At 40.4% G+C, this 18,314-nt stretch overlaps 1 protein-coding gene across 1 annotated transcript; it reads right to left on the minus strand.

Annotated features, from left to right (window-relative positions):
- Positions 1–9,199: 9,199 nt before the first annotated feature.
- NPBWR1 (neuropeptides B and W receptor 1) lies at positions 9,200–10,371 on the minus strand. Its single transcript, XM_044244488.1, has one exon. It carries the CDS (start codon positions 10,369–10,371, stop codon positions 9,373–9,375), a length of 999 nt encoding a protein of 332 aa, XP_044100423.1. The 3' UTR covers positions 9,200–9,372.
- Positions 10,372–18,314: the final 7,943 nt, after the last annotated feature.

The following is an 18,314-nucleotide window of genomic DNA, read 5'->3' on the forward strand; positions in this document are numbered from 1 at the left end:
AGGAGAGAGCACAACCAACATCAAAGAAATATATATAAAAAAATAAGAACATAGTATGAGCAACTATACACCAGCAAATTTGACAATCTTTTAGAAATGGATGCATTCCTAGAGATATACAAACTACCAAAACTGAACCAGGAAGAAATAGAAAACCTGAACAGACCCATAACCAGTAAGGAGATTAAAGCAGTCACCAAAAATCTCCCAACAAACAAGAGCCCAGGGCCAGACAGTTTCTCAGTTGAATTCTACCAAACATTTAAAGAAGAATTAATACCTATTCTCCTGATAGTGTTCCCAAAACTAGAAATGGAAGAGAAAACTTCCAAAGTCATTTTATGAGGCCAGGATTACCTTGATCCCAAAACCAGACAAAGAGCCAACCAAAGAGAATTATAGACCGATATCCTTTATGAACACAGATGTAAAAATTCTCACCAAAATACTAGCCAGTAGGATCCAACAGTACAGATAAAAAGATTTTTTGCCACAACCAAGCGGGATTTATTCCTGGGCTGCAAGGTCGGTTCAAAATTCACAAATAAATCAATGTAATATAATACATGAATAAAGGAAAGAGCAAGAATCATATAATACTCCCAATAGATGCAGAAAAAGCATTAGATGAAGTACAGCATCCTTTCTTGATCAAAATTCTTCAACGTGTAGGGATGGGGGTCCATATTCAAATATCATCAATGCCATCTATGAAAAACCTACTGCAAATATCATTCTCGATGAGGAAAAATTGAGTTTTCCCCCTAAGATCAGGAACACGGCAGAGATGTCCACTATCACCGCTGCTATTCAACATAGTACTAGAAGTCCTACCCTCAACAATCAGAAAAAGAAATAAAAGACATCCAAATTGGCAAAGAAGAAGTCAAACTCTCACTCTTTGTAGACGTTATGAAACTTTATGTGGAAAACCAAAACACTCCACTTCAAAACTGCTAGAACTCATACAGGAATTCAGTAAAGTCTCAGGATATAAAATCAATGCACAGAAATCAGTAACATTTCTATACACCAACAGCAAGACAGAAGAAAGAGAAATTAAGGAGTCAGTCCCATTTATAATTACACCCCAAACCATAAGATACTAGGAATTAAACCTAACCAAAGAGGCAAAGAATCTGTACTCAGAAAACTATAAAGGATTCATGAAGGAAATTGAGGAAGACACAAAGAAATTGAAAAATGTTCCATGTTCATGGATTGGATGAACAAATGTTGTGAAAAGGTCTATGCTACCTAGAGCAGTCTACACATTTAATGCAATCCCTATCAAATTACCATTAACTTTTTTCAAAGAAACGGAACAAATAATCCTAAAATTTATATGGAACCAGAAAAGACCCCAAATAGCCAGAGAAATGTTTAAAAGAAAGCCAAAGTTGGTGGCATCACAATCCCAGACTTTAATCTCTATTAGAAAGCTGTAACCAGCAAGACAGTATGGTACTGGCACAAAGAAGACACATAGACCAATGGAACAGAATAGAGAGCCCAGAAATAGACCCTCAACTCTATGGCCAAATAATCTTTGACAAAGCAGGAATGAATGTCCAATGGGAAAAATACAGTATCTTCAACAAATGGTGTTGGGAAAATTGGACAGCCATATACAGAAGAATGAAACTAGACCATTTTCTTCCACCATACACAAAAATAGACTCAAAATGGATGAAAGACCTCAATGTGAGACAGGAATCCATCAAAATCCTTGAGAGGAAAACAGGCAGAAACCTCTTCAACCTCAGCAAGAGCAGCTTCTCTCTAGAAACATCGCCAAAGGCAAGGAAAGCAAGGGCAAAAATGAACTATTGGGATTTCATCAAGATCAGAAGCTTTTGCACAACAAAGGAAACAGTCATTAAAGCCAAAAGACAATTAATAGAATGGGAAAAGATATTCACAAATAACATACCAGATAAAGGACTTGTATCCAAAATGTATAAATAACTTATCTAACTCAACACCCAAAGAACGAATAATCTAATCAAGAAATGGGCAGAGGACATGAACAGACATTTCTGAAAAGAAGACATCCAGATGGCCAACAGACACATGAAAAAGTGCTCCACATCACTCGGCATCAGGGAAATACAAATCAAAATCACAATGAGGTAGCACCTCACATCAGTCAGAATGGCTAAATTTAACAAGTCAGGAAATGACAGATGTTGGAGAGGATGCAGAGAAAGGGGAACCCTCCTACACTGTTGGTGGGAATGCAAGATGGTGCAGCCACTCTGGAAAACGGTATGGAGATTCCTCAAAAAGTTGAAAATAGAGCTACCCTACGACCCAGGATTCGCTCTACTGGGGGTATTTACCCTAGAGATACATATGTAGTGATCTGAAGGGGCATGTGCACCTGAATATTTATAGCAGCAATATCCCCAATAGCCGAACTATGGAAAGAACCTAGATGTCCATCAGCAGATGAATGGATAAAGAATAAATGGTATATATACACAATGGAATACTATGCAACCTTCAAAACAAATGAAATCTTGCCATTTGCAATGATGTGGATGGAACTAGAGGATATTATGCTGAACGAAATAAGTGAATCAGAGAAAGACAGTTATCATATGATCTCCCTGATATGAGAAATTTGAGAGGCAGAGTGGGGGGTTTGGGGGTAGGGAAGGAAAAAATGAAACAAGATGGGATCGGGAGGGAGACAAAGCATAAGAAACTCATAATCTTACAAAACAGATTGAGGGTTGCTGGGGGTGTTGGAGAGGATAGTTGGGTTATATACACTGGGAAGGGTATGTACTATGGTGAGTTCTGTGAAGTGTGTAAGCCTGACGATTCACAGAACTGTACCCCTGGGGCTAATAATACATTATATGTTAATAAAAATAATTTTTAAAAAGAGAAAAGAAAAAAAATTAAACATAGAACTACCCGGGGCACCTGGGTGGCTCAGTGGATTAAAGCCTCTGTCTTCGGCTCAGGTCATGATCCCAGTGTCCTGGGATCAAGCCCCGCATCGGGCTCTCTGCTCAGCAGGGAGCCTGCTTCCTCCTCTCTCTGCCTGCCTCTCTGCCTACTTGTGATCTCTGTCTGTCAAATAAATAAATAAAATCTTAAAAAAAAAAAAAAGAACTACTCTATGACCCTGCAATTTCACTACTGGGTATTTACCCCAAAGATACAGATGTGGTGAAAAGAAGGGCCATCTGTACCCCAATGTTCATAGCAGCAACGGCCATAGTCGCCAAACTGTGGAAAGAACCAAGATGCCCTTCAAAAGATGACAAATGGATAAAGAAGATATGGCCCATCTATACAATAGAGTATGATGCCTCCAACAGAAAGGATGAATACCCAACTTTTGTATCAACATGGATGGAACTAGAAGAGATTATGCTGAGTGAAATAAGTCAAGCAGAGAGAGTCAATTATGATATGGTTTTACTTACTTGTGGAGCATAAGGAATAACACGGAGGACACTGGGAGATGGAAAAAATTGACTTGAGGGAAATTGGAAGGGGAGGTGAACCATGAGAGACTGTGGATTCTGAGAAACAATCTGAGGGTTTTGGAGAGGAGCGGGGGGGAGGGGGTGGGTGAACCTGGTGATGGGTGTTAAGGAGAGCATGTATTGCATGGAGCATTGGGTGTGGTGCCTAAACAATGAATTTTGGAACACCAAAAATCAAATCAAATAAAATAAAATTTTTAAAAAATGAAGGCCACATATGATAAGCCCACATCTAACATCATACTGAATGGTGTATGTTTGAAAACTTTTCCTCTAAGATCAGACATAGAGTTGGAAGTCTTTGCCAGAAACATCAGGAAAGAAAAGAATTAAAAAGGAATCAGAATTCAAAAGAAAGAAGTCAAATTGTCCTATTTGTTGTCTATGCATGATTTTATATGTAAAAAACCCTAAAGAGTTCACAAAAAAAGATAGATATAATCAACAAATGCAGTAAAGTGGCAGGATAGAAAGGTAATAGACAAAAATCCGTAGGATTTCTACATACTAACACTGAATTATCTGAAAATTAAATAAAGAAAATGATCCCATTTACAATAGAATCAGAAACAATATAATACTTAGGATTAAGTTTAACCAAAGAAGTGAAAGATCTCTACTCTGAAAACTACAAGACATTGATGAAAGAAATCAAATGTACAAATAAATGGAAAGGCATCCCATATTCATGAATTGGAAAAATTAATATTGTTTAAAATGCCAATGGTACCCAAATGCCATCTGTAGATCCAATGCGATCCCTATCAAAATCCAATGCCATTTTTACTATAGAAAAAACAATCTTATAACTTAAATGGAACCACAAAAGACCCCAAATAGCTAAAGCAATCCTGAGAAAAAACAAAATGGGGGCATGACCCTTCCTGATTTCAAGTTTTACTATAAAGATACATGTACCCATATGTTTACTGAAGCAAGCCAAGATATGAAAACAACCCAAGTGTCCATCCATAGATGAATGGATAAGGAAGAAAAGAAGCAAACAAACAAACAAAAAAACCAGACTCTTAAATACAGAGAACTCTTAGTTGCCAGAGGGGACTGGGTAGGGGAATGGGGGAAATAGGTAAAGGGGATTAAAGAGTACATTTAGGATGGTGAGAACTGAGTAATGTATAGAATTGTTGAATCATTATATTGTACACCTGTAACTAATATAACACTGTATGTTAATTATATTTGAATTAAAAAAAAAACTGGGACACCTCCGCTGATCACCTTGTCTTTCTTAGAGAAAAAAAAAGAAAAAAGAAAATATGCTTTGTGTACAAAAAGATGCTGATCTGACTCCCCAGACCACGGCGTAATGGGACATCTGGTCAAAGATGGCATTTGAGGCATTTGCTGGGAATGCAAACTCCTCTTGGTGCCAGTAGGTATTTGTCAAAAGAGAAATCCTGTTCTGGATTGTGGGAAGCACACAGTTCATCCATTTTAACAGTTCCTCAAAGATGTCATTTTAACTTTAGTTCCTTCCCCCATTTTTAAATTGCTGTGATATATCTTCGTGTAACCTTATATGATATAAGTAAATAAATGTACCTCGTCCTAAACTGAAGGACAGTGTCATCCATTGCAAAACTCTATTCTATATAAACAGAAGTCCCATTAACATTCTATTTTTCATAAATGGTGCATCCTAGAGCACAACCCCGTATGTATAAAGCATGCAGATTACAATCAGTTGAAGGGAGAATGCAGCCAGAAATTTTTGGTCCAGAAATTTTTATTCTTATTTTAACAACATCATGCACACCATGCACCTTTAAGATTCTGAATTAGGATTGAAGTTCTATTAGTTAATCATCCCTTATCCTCCCTTTGTATGACATGATGAAATAGTAGGTATATCTTGTTTAAGTCATTACATATTTCAAAGACCTCAGTGTGTTCCGTGGTCTAATAATTCTGAATTACACATGGCAACCAATTTCATCTCTGTTTAGGATGAGACAATTCTTAGAAAAGGAAACAGATAGCTCTGATTCGTCTTGATTAGTCTTTGTGCCTGGCCAAATGGACCCAGCTCCTTGTATCTCACTTTTCCTCTATATAAAATGGGACTAAAATGTCAGAGCCAAAGTTATTCTAGTAAAGGACCACTATGTGAAGCATTCTCTGATTCCTTCCTTAATCTGGATAAGCATAGATAAGTGCCATTCGTGGTGGTGGGATACTGTTTGTTGTTTTTCAAGCATGTTGCTGAGGGAAGGGAGGTTTCTCTCCTCTCTATCTCTCTTTAGATATTTATTTGTTTATTTATTTGTTTGACAGAGGAAGGGAGAGAGAACAAGGAGGGGAAGCAGCAAGCAGAGGGAGAGGGAAAAGCAGGCTTTCTTCCTACCTGGAAGCCCCATGAGGCGCTCGATTCCAGGACTCCGGGATCATGACCTGAGCCAAAGCCATACAGTCAACTAACTGAGGCACCCAGGAAACCTGTCTCTAAATTGAGGGATTTTCTGGTTAACCCCTTCACTTTACACACATGAGAGCCATATCTGTGCTCACTGTTAACTAAAATAGAAAAATGTGTGCTAATAACATAAGCAATTTCTCTCCCATCTCACTCTCTATATAAGTTGTTCAAAAATTAAATAAACAATGTTTGTGATTATTTGACAAAAGCTTATCATGCTTTTTTTTGCCCGGCATATGTCACAGAGCTTTTGTGCTAATCAGAAGTTAGACGTCATTTTCACAATCAACTAAAATAAAGGGGGGGGGGTTCATTCTTAATCTTGCCCTGTCAAATACTTTTATTTATTCAGTACTTACCCATTAAATAACTTTTCCTCAAAGGCATTAAGGTGACTAAATTATGGATTCCATATTCTCAAGCAATAGAATATTCACTTATCACACAGAATACTTCAAATATTTTTTCAGAATGTTTCATTTTTTATTTTAAACTAAGCTTCTCTCAGTGTGAACTAACAGCATTTTTGCATTTTTCAAGCAAAAGCTTAAACACACACATTACCTAAGTTTACTAAACCAGCTAAAACCAAATAGACATTTTTAAACATCAGAAATAGTATAATCAAACAACAGTTTACACGAAGACTGCAAGAATTCAACACAGAGTTAAGACCTCTTCAATAGAATGATGTAAGTAAAATCCATTTGTACATGGCTCTTTGTGTACTTATTCTACTTAGTACCTAAGACATAAAAAGGAAGTCCGAGACATACAGTTTGGGTTTCTATATGCTAATATTAAGGCAACAAACTAGAAATAATGACACAATGGTTTATCCAATGACTTAGAAAGCCAAGGTGAAACTGAACTGAGTTCTATTTACTCCCCCGCATACCACACTAGGACCCCTACCCATCACTTGCTGTGGCCAACACAGTGACGTCAGTCCATCTTTTCCAATAGTCCTCTCCAAGATTCTGAGACAGCCCCAGGTGAATCTGTGGTTGGGATGACACAGTAGACAGATGAATTACTCAGCTCTCTCGCACCCTGTGTCCAAAGAATGTCAAACTGCAGCTCCTGGGTTGATGAAAACAGGTGAGGTTTCAAATCCACATGACTGCAACTGGATGTGTTTGTGGCCAAATATCTACTTGACTCTTTGTCCATCACCTTAGATGTAGAAGTTACTCTAAACTTAAAATTTCGCCTGGGTGGCTCAGTGGGTTGAGCCGCTGCCTTCGGCTCGGGTCGTGGTCTTGGGGTCCTGGGATCGAGTCCCACATCGGGCTCTCTGCTCAGCAGGGAGCCTGCTTCCTCCTCTCTCTCTCTCCACTGCCTCTCCATCTGCTTGTGATATCTCTCTGTCAAGTAAATAAATAAAATCTTTAAAAAAGAAAAAAAATTTTAATTTTTAAAAAAAGTATTGAGGATTCATAAAAGAATTTTGTGTCATAAAGAAAATCCATAAAATATTTCCAAGAAATTTGAAAGATACTGCAATGAATTCCAAGAGGTCTGAAGCCCACCAGCAAAGGATTGCTCAAAGGTACATCATTCAAAATGCAATGGAGACATACAAGAACAAACAAAATTGTATTTTGGACAATTTACTGTTATTGATTACTGGAGTAGGTTTCTAAATTTATGTTTTTTAAACTGATAGCTATGAATTACTGTTTCTAATAACTCTGAAGGCCAAGGAATAAATTATCATTCACTACAATCAGAAAGGGAGCTTACTTTCTCCCACCCAAAGAAATGTTTTCCCTTCCATATACTTTTACAAGGTATTTTGTACCTAAATAACTGAGAAATTGAGTCATGCCCATCAAACAAAGCAAGCTACACCTGCTAGGAACACTCTTTTTCACACCTAACACTGCACTATAAGAAACAAGTATTTCTATAAATTTTCATTCTTGTTTGGAATTAATCCCGGAGAAAAACTATCCCTTTGAAACATTGTAATCAAGGGCTACAGTCTGGTTAAGCCTCTGCCCTCATGTCTGAGGTGTAAACTGCAAATGGTTGGGTAAATCTAAGCCTCTGTCCTCTCTTAATCCATTTTTGTCTTCCATGAGAGAAGACAAAGGAATCCGATAGAGAAAAATATGAAGATGTCAGTCATTTCAGCTTCCAGACTCTCCCTCAAGCAAAAGGGATGAAGAATATGAGGAAAAAGGAATAGAAGGAACGGATACACATTTTACTTTTTAATCTCATGTTGTCCTCAGAAACTTGTGAGATTAGGACATATTTATTTATAAACTTCTCAGTCCAAGTGGTATGAAAGGTCGCCTGGGGCAAAGGGACGTAGCAGTACTGGACTCAATTGTGGAAAGCAGCGAAGATAGGTAACCCAGAGGTGTAAATTGCCTTTTTAGTAGGTGCAGAGTTCTATTCTCAGGCGCTCGGCGCGGGACACCAGGCCCCGCAAGGGGGCGCCACAACAGCGCGCCTGGGAGTCTCGCTGCTCCGGGCCTCGCAGAGCAGGGCGAGCCGGCTTCCCCCGAAGTCTGAGAGTCATGGAGCGTTTTCGAGAAAGAGTAGTAGGGAAAAGGAAACGCAGAGATAAAAGGAGCTAAAACGGGAAGGAGGAATTATCACAGTTCTCATCAGCCATGCTCCAACCTCCTTTACCCAATCCCACGCCTCCTCTAGATACACACGCACGCACATACACTCCCGAACGCTCCACGGGACCCCCCCGCTCCTTAGAGCGGTGGGCGCCGACCTCAGGAGACTTGACCTTTTCCCCAGCGATTAGGGCAAGCGAAGAAGTGCTAAAGGTCCTGGCCAGGCTGCTCACGGGTTTTGAGCAAAAGCGCAGACAGTCGCTGCCGGAAACCGAAGTAGCAAGGGTGCAGGGCGAGCGCGGAGCCGACGCCTTAGGGGCGCACCCGACAACCTCGGGACTCTTCTAGCGCCCATCCCCACCTCCGCCTCCGCCTCCCTGTATCCAGGGATAGCGCAGAGTCCTCCACCTAGAGCCTGAGTTGAGAACGCCCTGGGCGGGTGGAGAAGGGGGGAAGGGGCAGAGGGCTCCCAGCACCACTGCCGCCCTCCTCCTCCCTTCCGGACCTCTCTGTCAAATTCGGGGGTCAACTCGGTGCCCCTTTGGCATTAGGGAGAGCTCCGCTTGCGTTCTCATTCTCAACAGTCCTCATTCTTAACGTGGTCCTGCATTATCTGGAAAGCTTGGTATATTCAAACTGAGGGCGCAGCCCTAGTGCGTCGGTTTCCCTATGTCTGAGCCTGAGCCCAAGAATCTGGATCGTTAGCAAGTTTTCGGGGTCGGCGACAGGAGCCTACAGCTCAGGAAGGCCTCCCGAACTTCGCGGGCGCCTGCTCCCTCTGCACCAGCCGGAGCTGGAGCAGCCAAGACTGGGGCGCAGGGTGCGCGAAAGGGTGTGGGGAGGAGGATTAAGCGGCAGCCCGGCAGGCCAGCAGCTGGCGAAGGCTCCTGCGGAAGCTGTCGTCCAGGAAGGCATAGAGAAAGGGGTTGAGGCAGCTGTTGGCGTAACTCAAGCTGGTGATGAAGTAGGAAAGCGCGATGACAAGAGGCGTCTGAGGGAGGTCAGTAGTGAGCGCCACCACGGTGCTCAGGTGGTAGGGCGTCCAGCAGAGGAGGCACACGGCCAGAATCGCCACCACCAAGAGAGTCACCCGCTTCTTAGCGCGATCCAGAGCCTTGGCTTGGCTGTCCAGCCGTATGGCGCGCAGTCGGTACAGCAGGATGCTGTAGAAAACGCAGATGGTGGACACGGGGATGGCGAAGCCGAGCACAAGCGTATAGAGGCGGCTTGCCCGCCACCAGAAGGCCTCTGGTTGCGGGAAGACCAGCACGCACTGGCGCCGGCCCTGCTCGTCGTCGAGCCGGGCGAAGACCGCGAAGGGCAGAACGACCAGCGTCACGAGTCCCCACACGGCCAGGCTCACTGCGCGCGCGGCGCTATACGTGCGGCCCGCCACCCGGCGTGACTCGGCGGTGGCCAGCACTACCAGGTAGCGGTCGGCGCTCATGACCGTGAGGAAGTAGAGGCTGGAGAACGTGTTGTACTGGTCGATGGCCACGATGAGCTTGCACATGAGCTCCCCAAAAGGCCACTGCTGCAGCAGCAAGTCAGCGATGTTGATGGGCAGCACGAGCGTGAAGAGCTCGTCCGCGATGGCCAGGTTGAGGATAAACAGGTTGGTGACGGTCTTCATGCGGGGCGCCCGCAGCAGCACATACAGCACTGCCGAATTGCCCGCCAGCCCCACCGCGCAGATCACCGCGTAGACGACGGGCACCGCCACCGCCAGCGGCGGAGGCAGCGGCGGCGGAGGCGGCGGCGGGCTCGATGCGTTGGGGCAGCCCAACGCGGGGCCCAAGCACGACGTGTTGGCTGGCCCCAACTCCGAAAATGACGCGTTGTGCATGTCGGCCAGGGCAGAGGGGCCGGCGACCCCGTTCCCTCCACCAATGCTCTGCGAGAAGCTGCAGTTCCCCCAGCCCGCGTCTGCGCGGACCTGCGCTCCAAGTCCTTCTGCCGCTTCCCCCGGGGAGGCTGGTTCCTGGCAGTCCTTTTAGCCCACCGTCGCCGCGGACTCCCGGGCTGCAAAACGGAATTGAAAGCACGGGTTATGAAGATCGACGTGCGACTATACCGAGAGGTGCGGTTCCGAGGGGAGGGGAAGGGAGGGGTGGCGCGGCGCCCCAAATCGGCCCCCATGTGATGGTTCTCTGCTACCTGTTGAAATCTTATTCTAACCAGTCGATTACATCTAACAAAGTCCTACAGAGTAAAGAGTCCTTACCCTTTATAGGAAAAATACAAACCCGTCTCTTCTTTAAGACGCCCCTGGCCGACACGGGTCCCCTAGGTTCGGTGGTACCTCCTTAGTAGCAAGTTCAGTAGCAACCTCTATCTCATTCAGGAGCTCAGGGAAGGGTCTCCTTTTCTGGAGGGTCAGGAAAGGAGGCCGCCGGCTGCGGTGACCGCTGAGGCGGCAGCCAGCCGAAAGTCCCCTTCCCTGCTTCTGCCCCAGGCGCCAGCTCGCGTCTCCAGGGGTCCAGCCTGCGCGCCTGGAAGCTTAGGGATGGCGCAGCCGCAACCGCTCTCCACTGACCCGACCGCCTCCCGCACCACCCCCACCCCCCACTCCCCAGCGGTGGGACAGAGAACCGCATTACTCATAAACCTTTTTTTCCTTCCATATGAACGTCACTCCACTTGAATTAATTAAAAAAAAAAAAAAAAAAAAAAACCTCTCCTGTTAAGAATTAAATTTAAGAGAAACAAAGCATATTGGTGGTGGTCTCTTTTAATAGAGTAATGCAGTTGAGGCTCCCATTCTATTTTTTAAAACATCATACCCCAAATGAGTGAATGTAATTTTAAATTTTAAGTTACTTTTATACTACATAGCTAAACAGAAGGAAGAAATGAATGTAATTTTAAAATGCAAATCACGCGTTTTCTAATACGTCTTCACAGGATTATTAAATCGTTATTAACAAATAATGGTGGACAATTTGAGATACTTTAGTCTTTCTAAATAAACATATACATAATAACTATTAACAAAGATAAACTGCTTCTGAAAGCCTTTTAGTGTACTACGACTTAGTGCATATTCCGTAAAACGTTCAGGTTGTTCAACATACTACACTGATTCTCACACACGCATTTCTGATTTTCCTGGTAAGAGAATTATCCGGCAGCGGTAGCAGTGTGGCCAAGCGAGGCAAAGCAGGGGCAGATATGGTGCAGATTTGGATTGCAGTGTTTCTACCTCACAGAGCCAGAGTTCTTCGTCTACAAAAAGGGGAACTCACCCTAGGCACCTCACCTTTGAGGACAGAGTGAAATTAACTCAATATGAGTTCTCTTCAGGTCCTATTTTCTTCTTCCACCTTCCCTTTGGGAAAGCAGCAAATTAAAACACAGGATTCTATCCTACTTCCCTCAAAAATTTTTTTCCCTCAAAAGCAGGCGAAGTCCAAATAAAGTGCATTTTTGGTCCTTTATGAAGCATTTTTAGGGGAGAGGTCCTAAGATACTGAGGAGAGTGAAAGTGCCAGTTGAAGAAGCCTCTGGGGGCAGAAATACAAATGCTTTCCTTTACCCATTCATTGTGTGTTTCCTGGATTCTTCATAATTCAGCTCCTCTGCAGTTTCATGCTTTGTATGAAGAAAGTAACAGGAAGGTCAGGCTATGTCCATGAGGTAAAATATATGAGAAAGCATCATATAACATTAAGCAAAACAAAAAAGAAAACGTATACTATATATACATATATATATATATATATATATATGAAGTGTATATAATACACACAGATACGTATATCCGTGGGTATGTATGTATGTGTGTATGCATACATATATATGTATATAGCTATATAGTTGCTTAGTTTTCAAATACTTGGAGATTTTCCAGTTTTTAAAATTTTTGATTTCTAGCACTAAGCTAGAATTACACTGTGAAAAGAGTACATACTCAATATGATTTCAGTTCATGGGTAGCTGTTGAAACACTGCCCTGCAGTATATAGTTATTTTTCTAATTAGTTCATGTAAACCTGAAAATAATGTGTGTTCTGCGTTTGCTGGGTGCCAAACTCTAGGTTATTTCAACTAGTCAAAGTTACTATTATGTTCCTTACATCTTCTCTTTTATTGGCATTTTATTTGATTGCTTTATGAGTTACTGAGAGATACTATTAAAAAGTATCAGTCAATGATTACAGATTTCTCTATGGCTTAACTTTGTTAATTTTTTACCACATAATTTGATGCTGTTTTATTAGGTGCACACAAATTTAAGATTGTTATATTTTTCTATGGAATGAATTCTTTTCTCATTATAAAATATCCTTCTTTAACTGTGTTACTACTTGTACGTAGTTTCTTTTGTTTTGTAATATTAAAGTTATTTCTCTTAGTAGTATCATGGAATAGCTTCACTTAAATCTTTTTACTTTAAACATCTCTTTGTCCTTATGTCTAAAATATGTCCCTTGTAAACATAATAAAGGTTTTTTTGATCCAATCTGACAATATTTGTTTATGAATTGAAATATTTAGTTCATAATGTATTTAATGTAGTCATTAGCAATATTTGATATACCTACAATGTTATTTTTTGTTCTGTTTCTCTTCCATTATTTTCATCCTTTTTTCCCCCTTTGATGTTCTTCTGGATTAAAATTTATTATTTTGTTATTCAATTTCCCATACTTCATTAGCTTATTAGTTCTACATGCATTATTCAAATGGTTGAAATAAAAATTGGATATGAAATTCCATTTTTTTAAAGATTTTATTTATTTATTTGACAGAGAGAGAGAGAGAGATCACAAGTAGTCAGAGAGGCAGGCAGAGAGAGAGAGGGGGAAGCAGGCTCCCTGCCAAGCAGAGAGCCCGACGCGGGGCTCGATCCCAGGAACCTGAGATCATGACCTGAGCCGAAGGCAGAGGCTTAACCCACTGAGCCACACAGGGTTTTTTAAACAGTTTAAATGACAGTACATTTTCATTTTGCATCTATTATTTCTATTGGAAAATTGGTTTCCAGTCTTCCTGTAGCTCTTTTGAAGGTATTTTTCCTTTTTTCTGTAACTGTTCTTAAATTATGTCTTTGATTTCATCTTTTGGCAGGCAAATAAGATGAGCTAGGAGTGATTTTCTTTCCATTTATGTAGGTTTGGATTTTTAGAGTTTCTAAATCTCTAACTTGATCTTTTTTTGTGTTCAGTTTTGGAAAATCCTTAGCATTTTCTCTTCAGTTTACTGCTTTGTCCCCTCCTCTCTCTTCCCTCCTCCTACTAGGACTCCAGTTACATGTGTGTTAGACCTTCATGCTCTTTTTTGCATTTCCTACCCTTCTCCCATGCTCTACTTAAACCTGGTCCCTTAAACCCTGGCTTCCTTCTTCTACTTCTTCTTCTTCTTCTCTTAAGATTTTATTTATTTGACAGAGAGAGAGAGAAAGATTTTATTTATCAGGTAGAGAGGAAGGCAGAGAGGGAGGGGCAAGCAGGCCCCCTGCTGAGCTGAGAGCCTGATGCCGGGCTCAATCCCAGGATCCTGAGATCATGACCTGAGCCAAAGGCAGAGGCTTTACTCACTGAGCTAACCAGGTGCCCCAAATCCTGGGGTTCTTGATTGGTCCCCAATGTCTTCAAACAGCTGTCAAGATTTTTCTCAATTTTTATGGTAGTTTATAACAGGAGGGTTTGTATGATACAGCTAATTCATCATGGTAGAAGTTAATATTGAAAGTTTTCTATACAGCACAATGACAAATTAAAAAGTATATGTGTGTGTGTATTTTCATACACATAATTATGTAAGTATGTGTAATTGTGAAAGCATGTACATCAAAATGTTAAAAATATTTTGGTAGGATATAAATATGGCAGTAATTTTTATTTTCTTTGCACTTTTTTGAATTTCCCGAACACTTTAATATACTTTGATATTTGTAAGAAATATACACTTTTATATTAGTAAGAAAATAATATTTGTAAAAATCACTGGAGTAGTACTTTGCAGTCATAAATACTATTTTTTTTTTAAGATTTTATTTATTTGACAGAGAGAAATCACAAGTAGGCAGAGAGGCAGGCAGAGAGAGAGAGGGGAGAAAGCAGGTTCCCTGTGGAGCAGAGAGCCCGACGTGGGGCTCGATCCCAGAACCCTGGGATCATGACCTGAGCCGAAAGCAGAGGCTTTAACCCACTGAGCCACCCAAGCGCCCCATAAATACTGACTATTGAGAAGAAATTAAGAATATATAAGGAAGATATTTCTTTCAGCACTTGTGAAATTATTACAAACACATACACACACAGTGAATAAACAGATTTATAAAATACATTTTTAGAAACATACCTTATATTTCCTGAAGTTCACCCACAACATTGCCCCAAAAGAGATTTCCAATAACAATTTGTACTGCTTGAAGCAATTTTGCTTTTTAATAAGAAAATGTTAAATTCCAACTTCTTGTTTTAAAACATATGCAATTAAATATTTGAATCTTGAGTCCAAAGAATATCAATATCTAATATAATCAGTATGTTTTTGTTTAATGTTACTAAAACTTTCAAAATTGTTTTTCCTCAGCTCAGAAAAAAAGTGTATTCAAGACAGAAATGAAAAGGTGGAAACATCAAACTCATAGGACTTGTCATGGTGAAAGACTGAATATTTTGTCCCTAAAATCAGCAACAGGATAAGGATGTCTTCTCTCCACACTTCTATTCAACCTTATATGGCAGGTTCTAGCCAGTATAATGAGGAAAGAAAAATAAAAATGCATTCATATCAGGGACAAAGAAGTCAAGCTGTCATTGTATGAAGATACCATTATTATCTATTAAGAAAATCTTATGGAATCTACAAAAACACCACTAGAACTAAATGAATTTAGTAAAAATGCAGGATACCATTTAAAGACCTATTGCATTTTATATACTAATAATATATGTTCAGAAGTTTAAAATTTATTTAATTTTTTTGATGTGCTATTTGTTTTAATACCAACAGTGAATATGCAATGTACATAGTAGATAGAAAGAATCAGCCCAGGAGAGTCAGGGAAAACTACAGACGGTCATTCTTAGATGACGACCTAGGGATATATCAGATGGAAAGTGATGGGAAGGAGAGTGCAAGTAAGTGAGGACATTGCAGACAGGGTACATGGGGGTAGCTAGGCAATGTGAAGTGATTGTGTTCTGTGAATATATAAATATAAGTATATATATATATATATATATATATAATGGATAAGGATGTTTTTTTATTTTGGCAGAGGGTAGTATACAAAGATTTCTGTTAAATACATCATTTTAGTACAAATATCAGGAGGGTGGGTTTTTTTATTTTTTTTTCATTATGTTGAGTTAGCCAACATATAGTACATCATAAGTTATTGTTGCAGTGTTCAATGATTCATTAGTTGTGCATAATACCCATTGCTCATCTCAGCATGTGCCCTCTTTTAACCATTTACAGTAATATCAAACAGTACTTAGAGATTCATCTTACAAAAGATGTGAAAGACTTATGCACTGAAAATTACAACACATTGCTTAAAAAAAATTTAAAATACCTTAAAAAATGGAGAGATATTCCATGTTCATAGGTTGAAAGACCAGTATCATTAAGAAGTCAGTCCTCCCTAAATTGGTCTATTTAGTGCTATTGAGTGCTGTTGAGTGCTATTCAACAATAAAAAGGGATAAGGTAAAGATGCACACACTGCAACATGGATAAATTTAAAAATGAGTATGCTAAGTGACATATTCCAGACAAAACAAAAATAAAAACAAAACTTCATATGATTGTATTTATTAAGACTCTAGAAAATTGGGGCACCTGGGTGGCTTGGTGGGTTAAAGCCTCTGCCTTCCGCTCGGATCATGATCCCCGGGTCCTGGGATCCAGCCCCGCATCGGGCTTTCTGCTCAGCAGTGAGCATGCTTCCCCCTCTCTCTCTCTGCCTGCCTCTCTGCCTCCTTGTGATCTCTGTCTGTCAAATAAATAAATAAAATCTTAAAAAAAAAGAGACTCTAGAAAATTCAAGCACTCTACTGTGACAGAAATCAGATGAGTTTTTGCTTGAGGAAAGGGATGGAAAGTACAGGGCAGGGAGGGACAGGAGAACAGGATTACAAAGGAATGCAGGGAAATTTATTGTGTGAGAATTATGATATCTTGATAAAAATAATTAGAAAATAACATATGGGGGAGCACCTTGGTGGCTCAGTCAGTTAAGCATCTGCCTTTGGCTCAGGTCATGATCCCAGGGTCCTGTAATCGAATCGAACCCTGTGTTGGGCTCCCTGCATAATGAGGAGTCTGTTTCTCCCTCTCCCCCTGCCCCTTCTCTCTCTCTGTCTCTCTCTCGTGCGTGCACTCTCTCTTATTTAAATAAAATATTTTTTTAAAAAAGAAAATAACATGGGAAGACAGGAGATGGGACTTGGCCATCTAGGGCAAGAAGTTGAAACTCAGACTCCTACAGAGGGCTCTCAAAAACTTCACCTAACAGTTCAAAAGACAGAAAATTGTTTCTAGCTTAGTTGAAGGAAACAAAAACCTACCCCAAACTGTATACCCCAATCCTTATTTCAAATGGATCTGGAGTCCAGATTTGCCCCAACCATTTCCAAGAATCTGTATGCCTTGAAATAAGTATAAATTCTGCTCTCCATCCAAAACAGTAGGCATAATTCTGAAGTTGATGTATGTTTTTTAATCCATGTTTTTCTTTTTTGTACCAAAATACATGTTATACTGTTTTGAGTATAATAAACATTTATATAAATTCTGTTATCTAGGTATATTTCTGCACTGTGCTTTTATACAGATTTCCTTATTTGACATGTTATTATTTAGCTGTAGTTTTAATCCTTTATAGTATTTTCTTACATGCAAATGCAATAGCTTGTCTTAAAAATGCATTTTATCTCTATCCCTGACCCTCCTTTATTCCTTTCATCTTTTCCATTCCTAATTTCATTACTTTCACTTCTAATATTTTTTAAAGATTTTATTTATTTGACACAGAGAGATATCACAAGTAGGCAGAGAGGCGGGCAGAGAGAGGAGGAAGCAGGCTCCCTGCTGAGTAGAGAGGCTGATACTGGGCTCTATCCCAGGACCCAGAGATCATGACCTGAGCTTAAGGCAGAAGCTTAATCCACTGAGCCACCCAGGCACCCTCACTTCTAATATTTTTATGGGTACTTTATTTTTTCTTAAGAATTATGCTGGACTATTTTCCAAGGTTCAGTTTTTTGTTTTATTCATCCTATTTTTTATTGGGATATAAATGACATATAACATTGAATTAATTTGAGGTGTACAACATAATGATTTAATACATGTATATAATACAAAATGATTATCACAATAGGCTTAGTTAATATTCATCTCACCTCATATAGTTACAAAATTTTTTTCTTGTATCAAGAAGTTTTAAGATTTACTCTCTGGACAACTTTCAAATATGTAATATTATTAATAACTATAGTAACCATCTTGTATGTTACTTTATATCCTGGGACTTATTTATCTTATAACTGAAATTTTGTGCCTTTTTAATACTTTCACCTATTTTGCTCATGCATTACCCCCCATCTCTGGCAACCACCAATCTATTCTCTGTATGTATGGGTTCAGTTGTCTTTCTAACCTTTATATTTCTTAAAACATATGAGATCGGGGCGCCTGGGTGGCTCAGTGGGTTAAGCCGCTGCCTTCGGCTCAGGTCATGATCTCAGCGTCCTGGGATCGAGTCACGCATCGGGCTCTCTGCTCAGCAGGGAGCCTGCTTCCCTCTCTCTCTCTCTCTCTGCCTGCCTC

Source organism: Neovison vison, chromosome 4, assembly GCF_020171115.1.
Source record: "Neovison vison isolate M4711 chromosome 4, ASM_NN_V1, whole genome shotgun sequence".
In the NCBI taxonomy this organism is placed as follows: Eukaryota; Metazoa; Chordata; class Mammalia; order Carnivora; family Mustelidae; genus Neogale; species Neogale vison.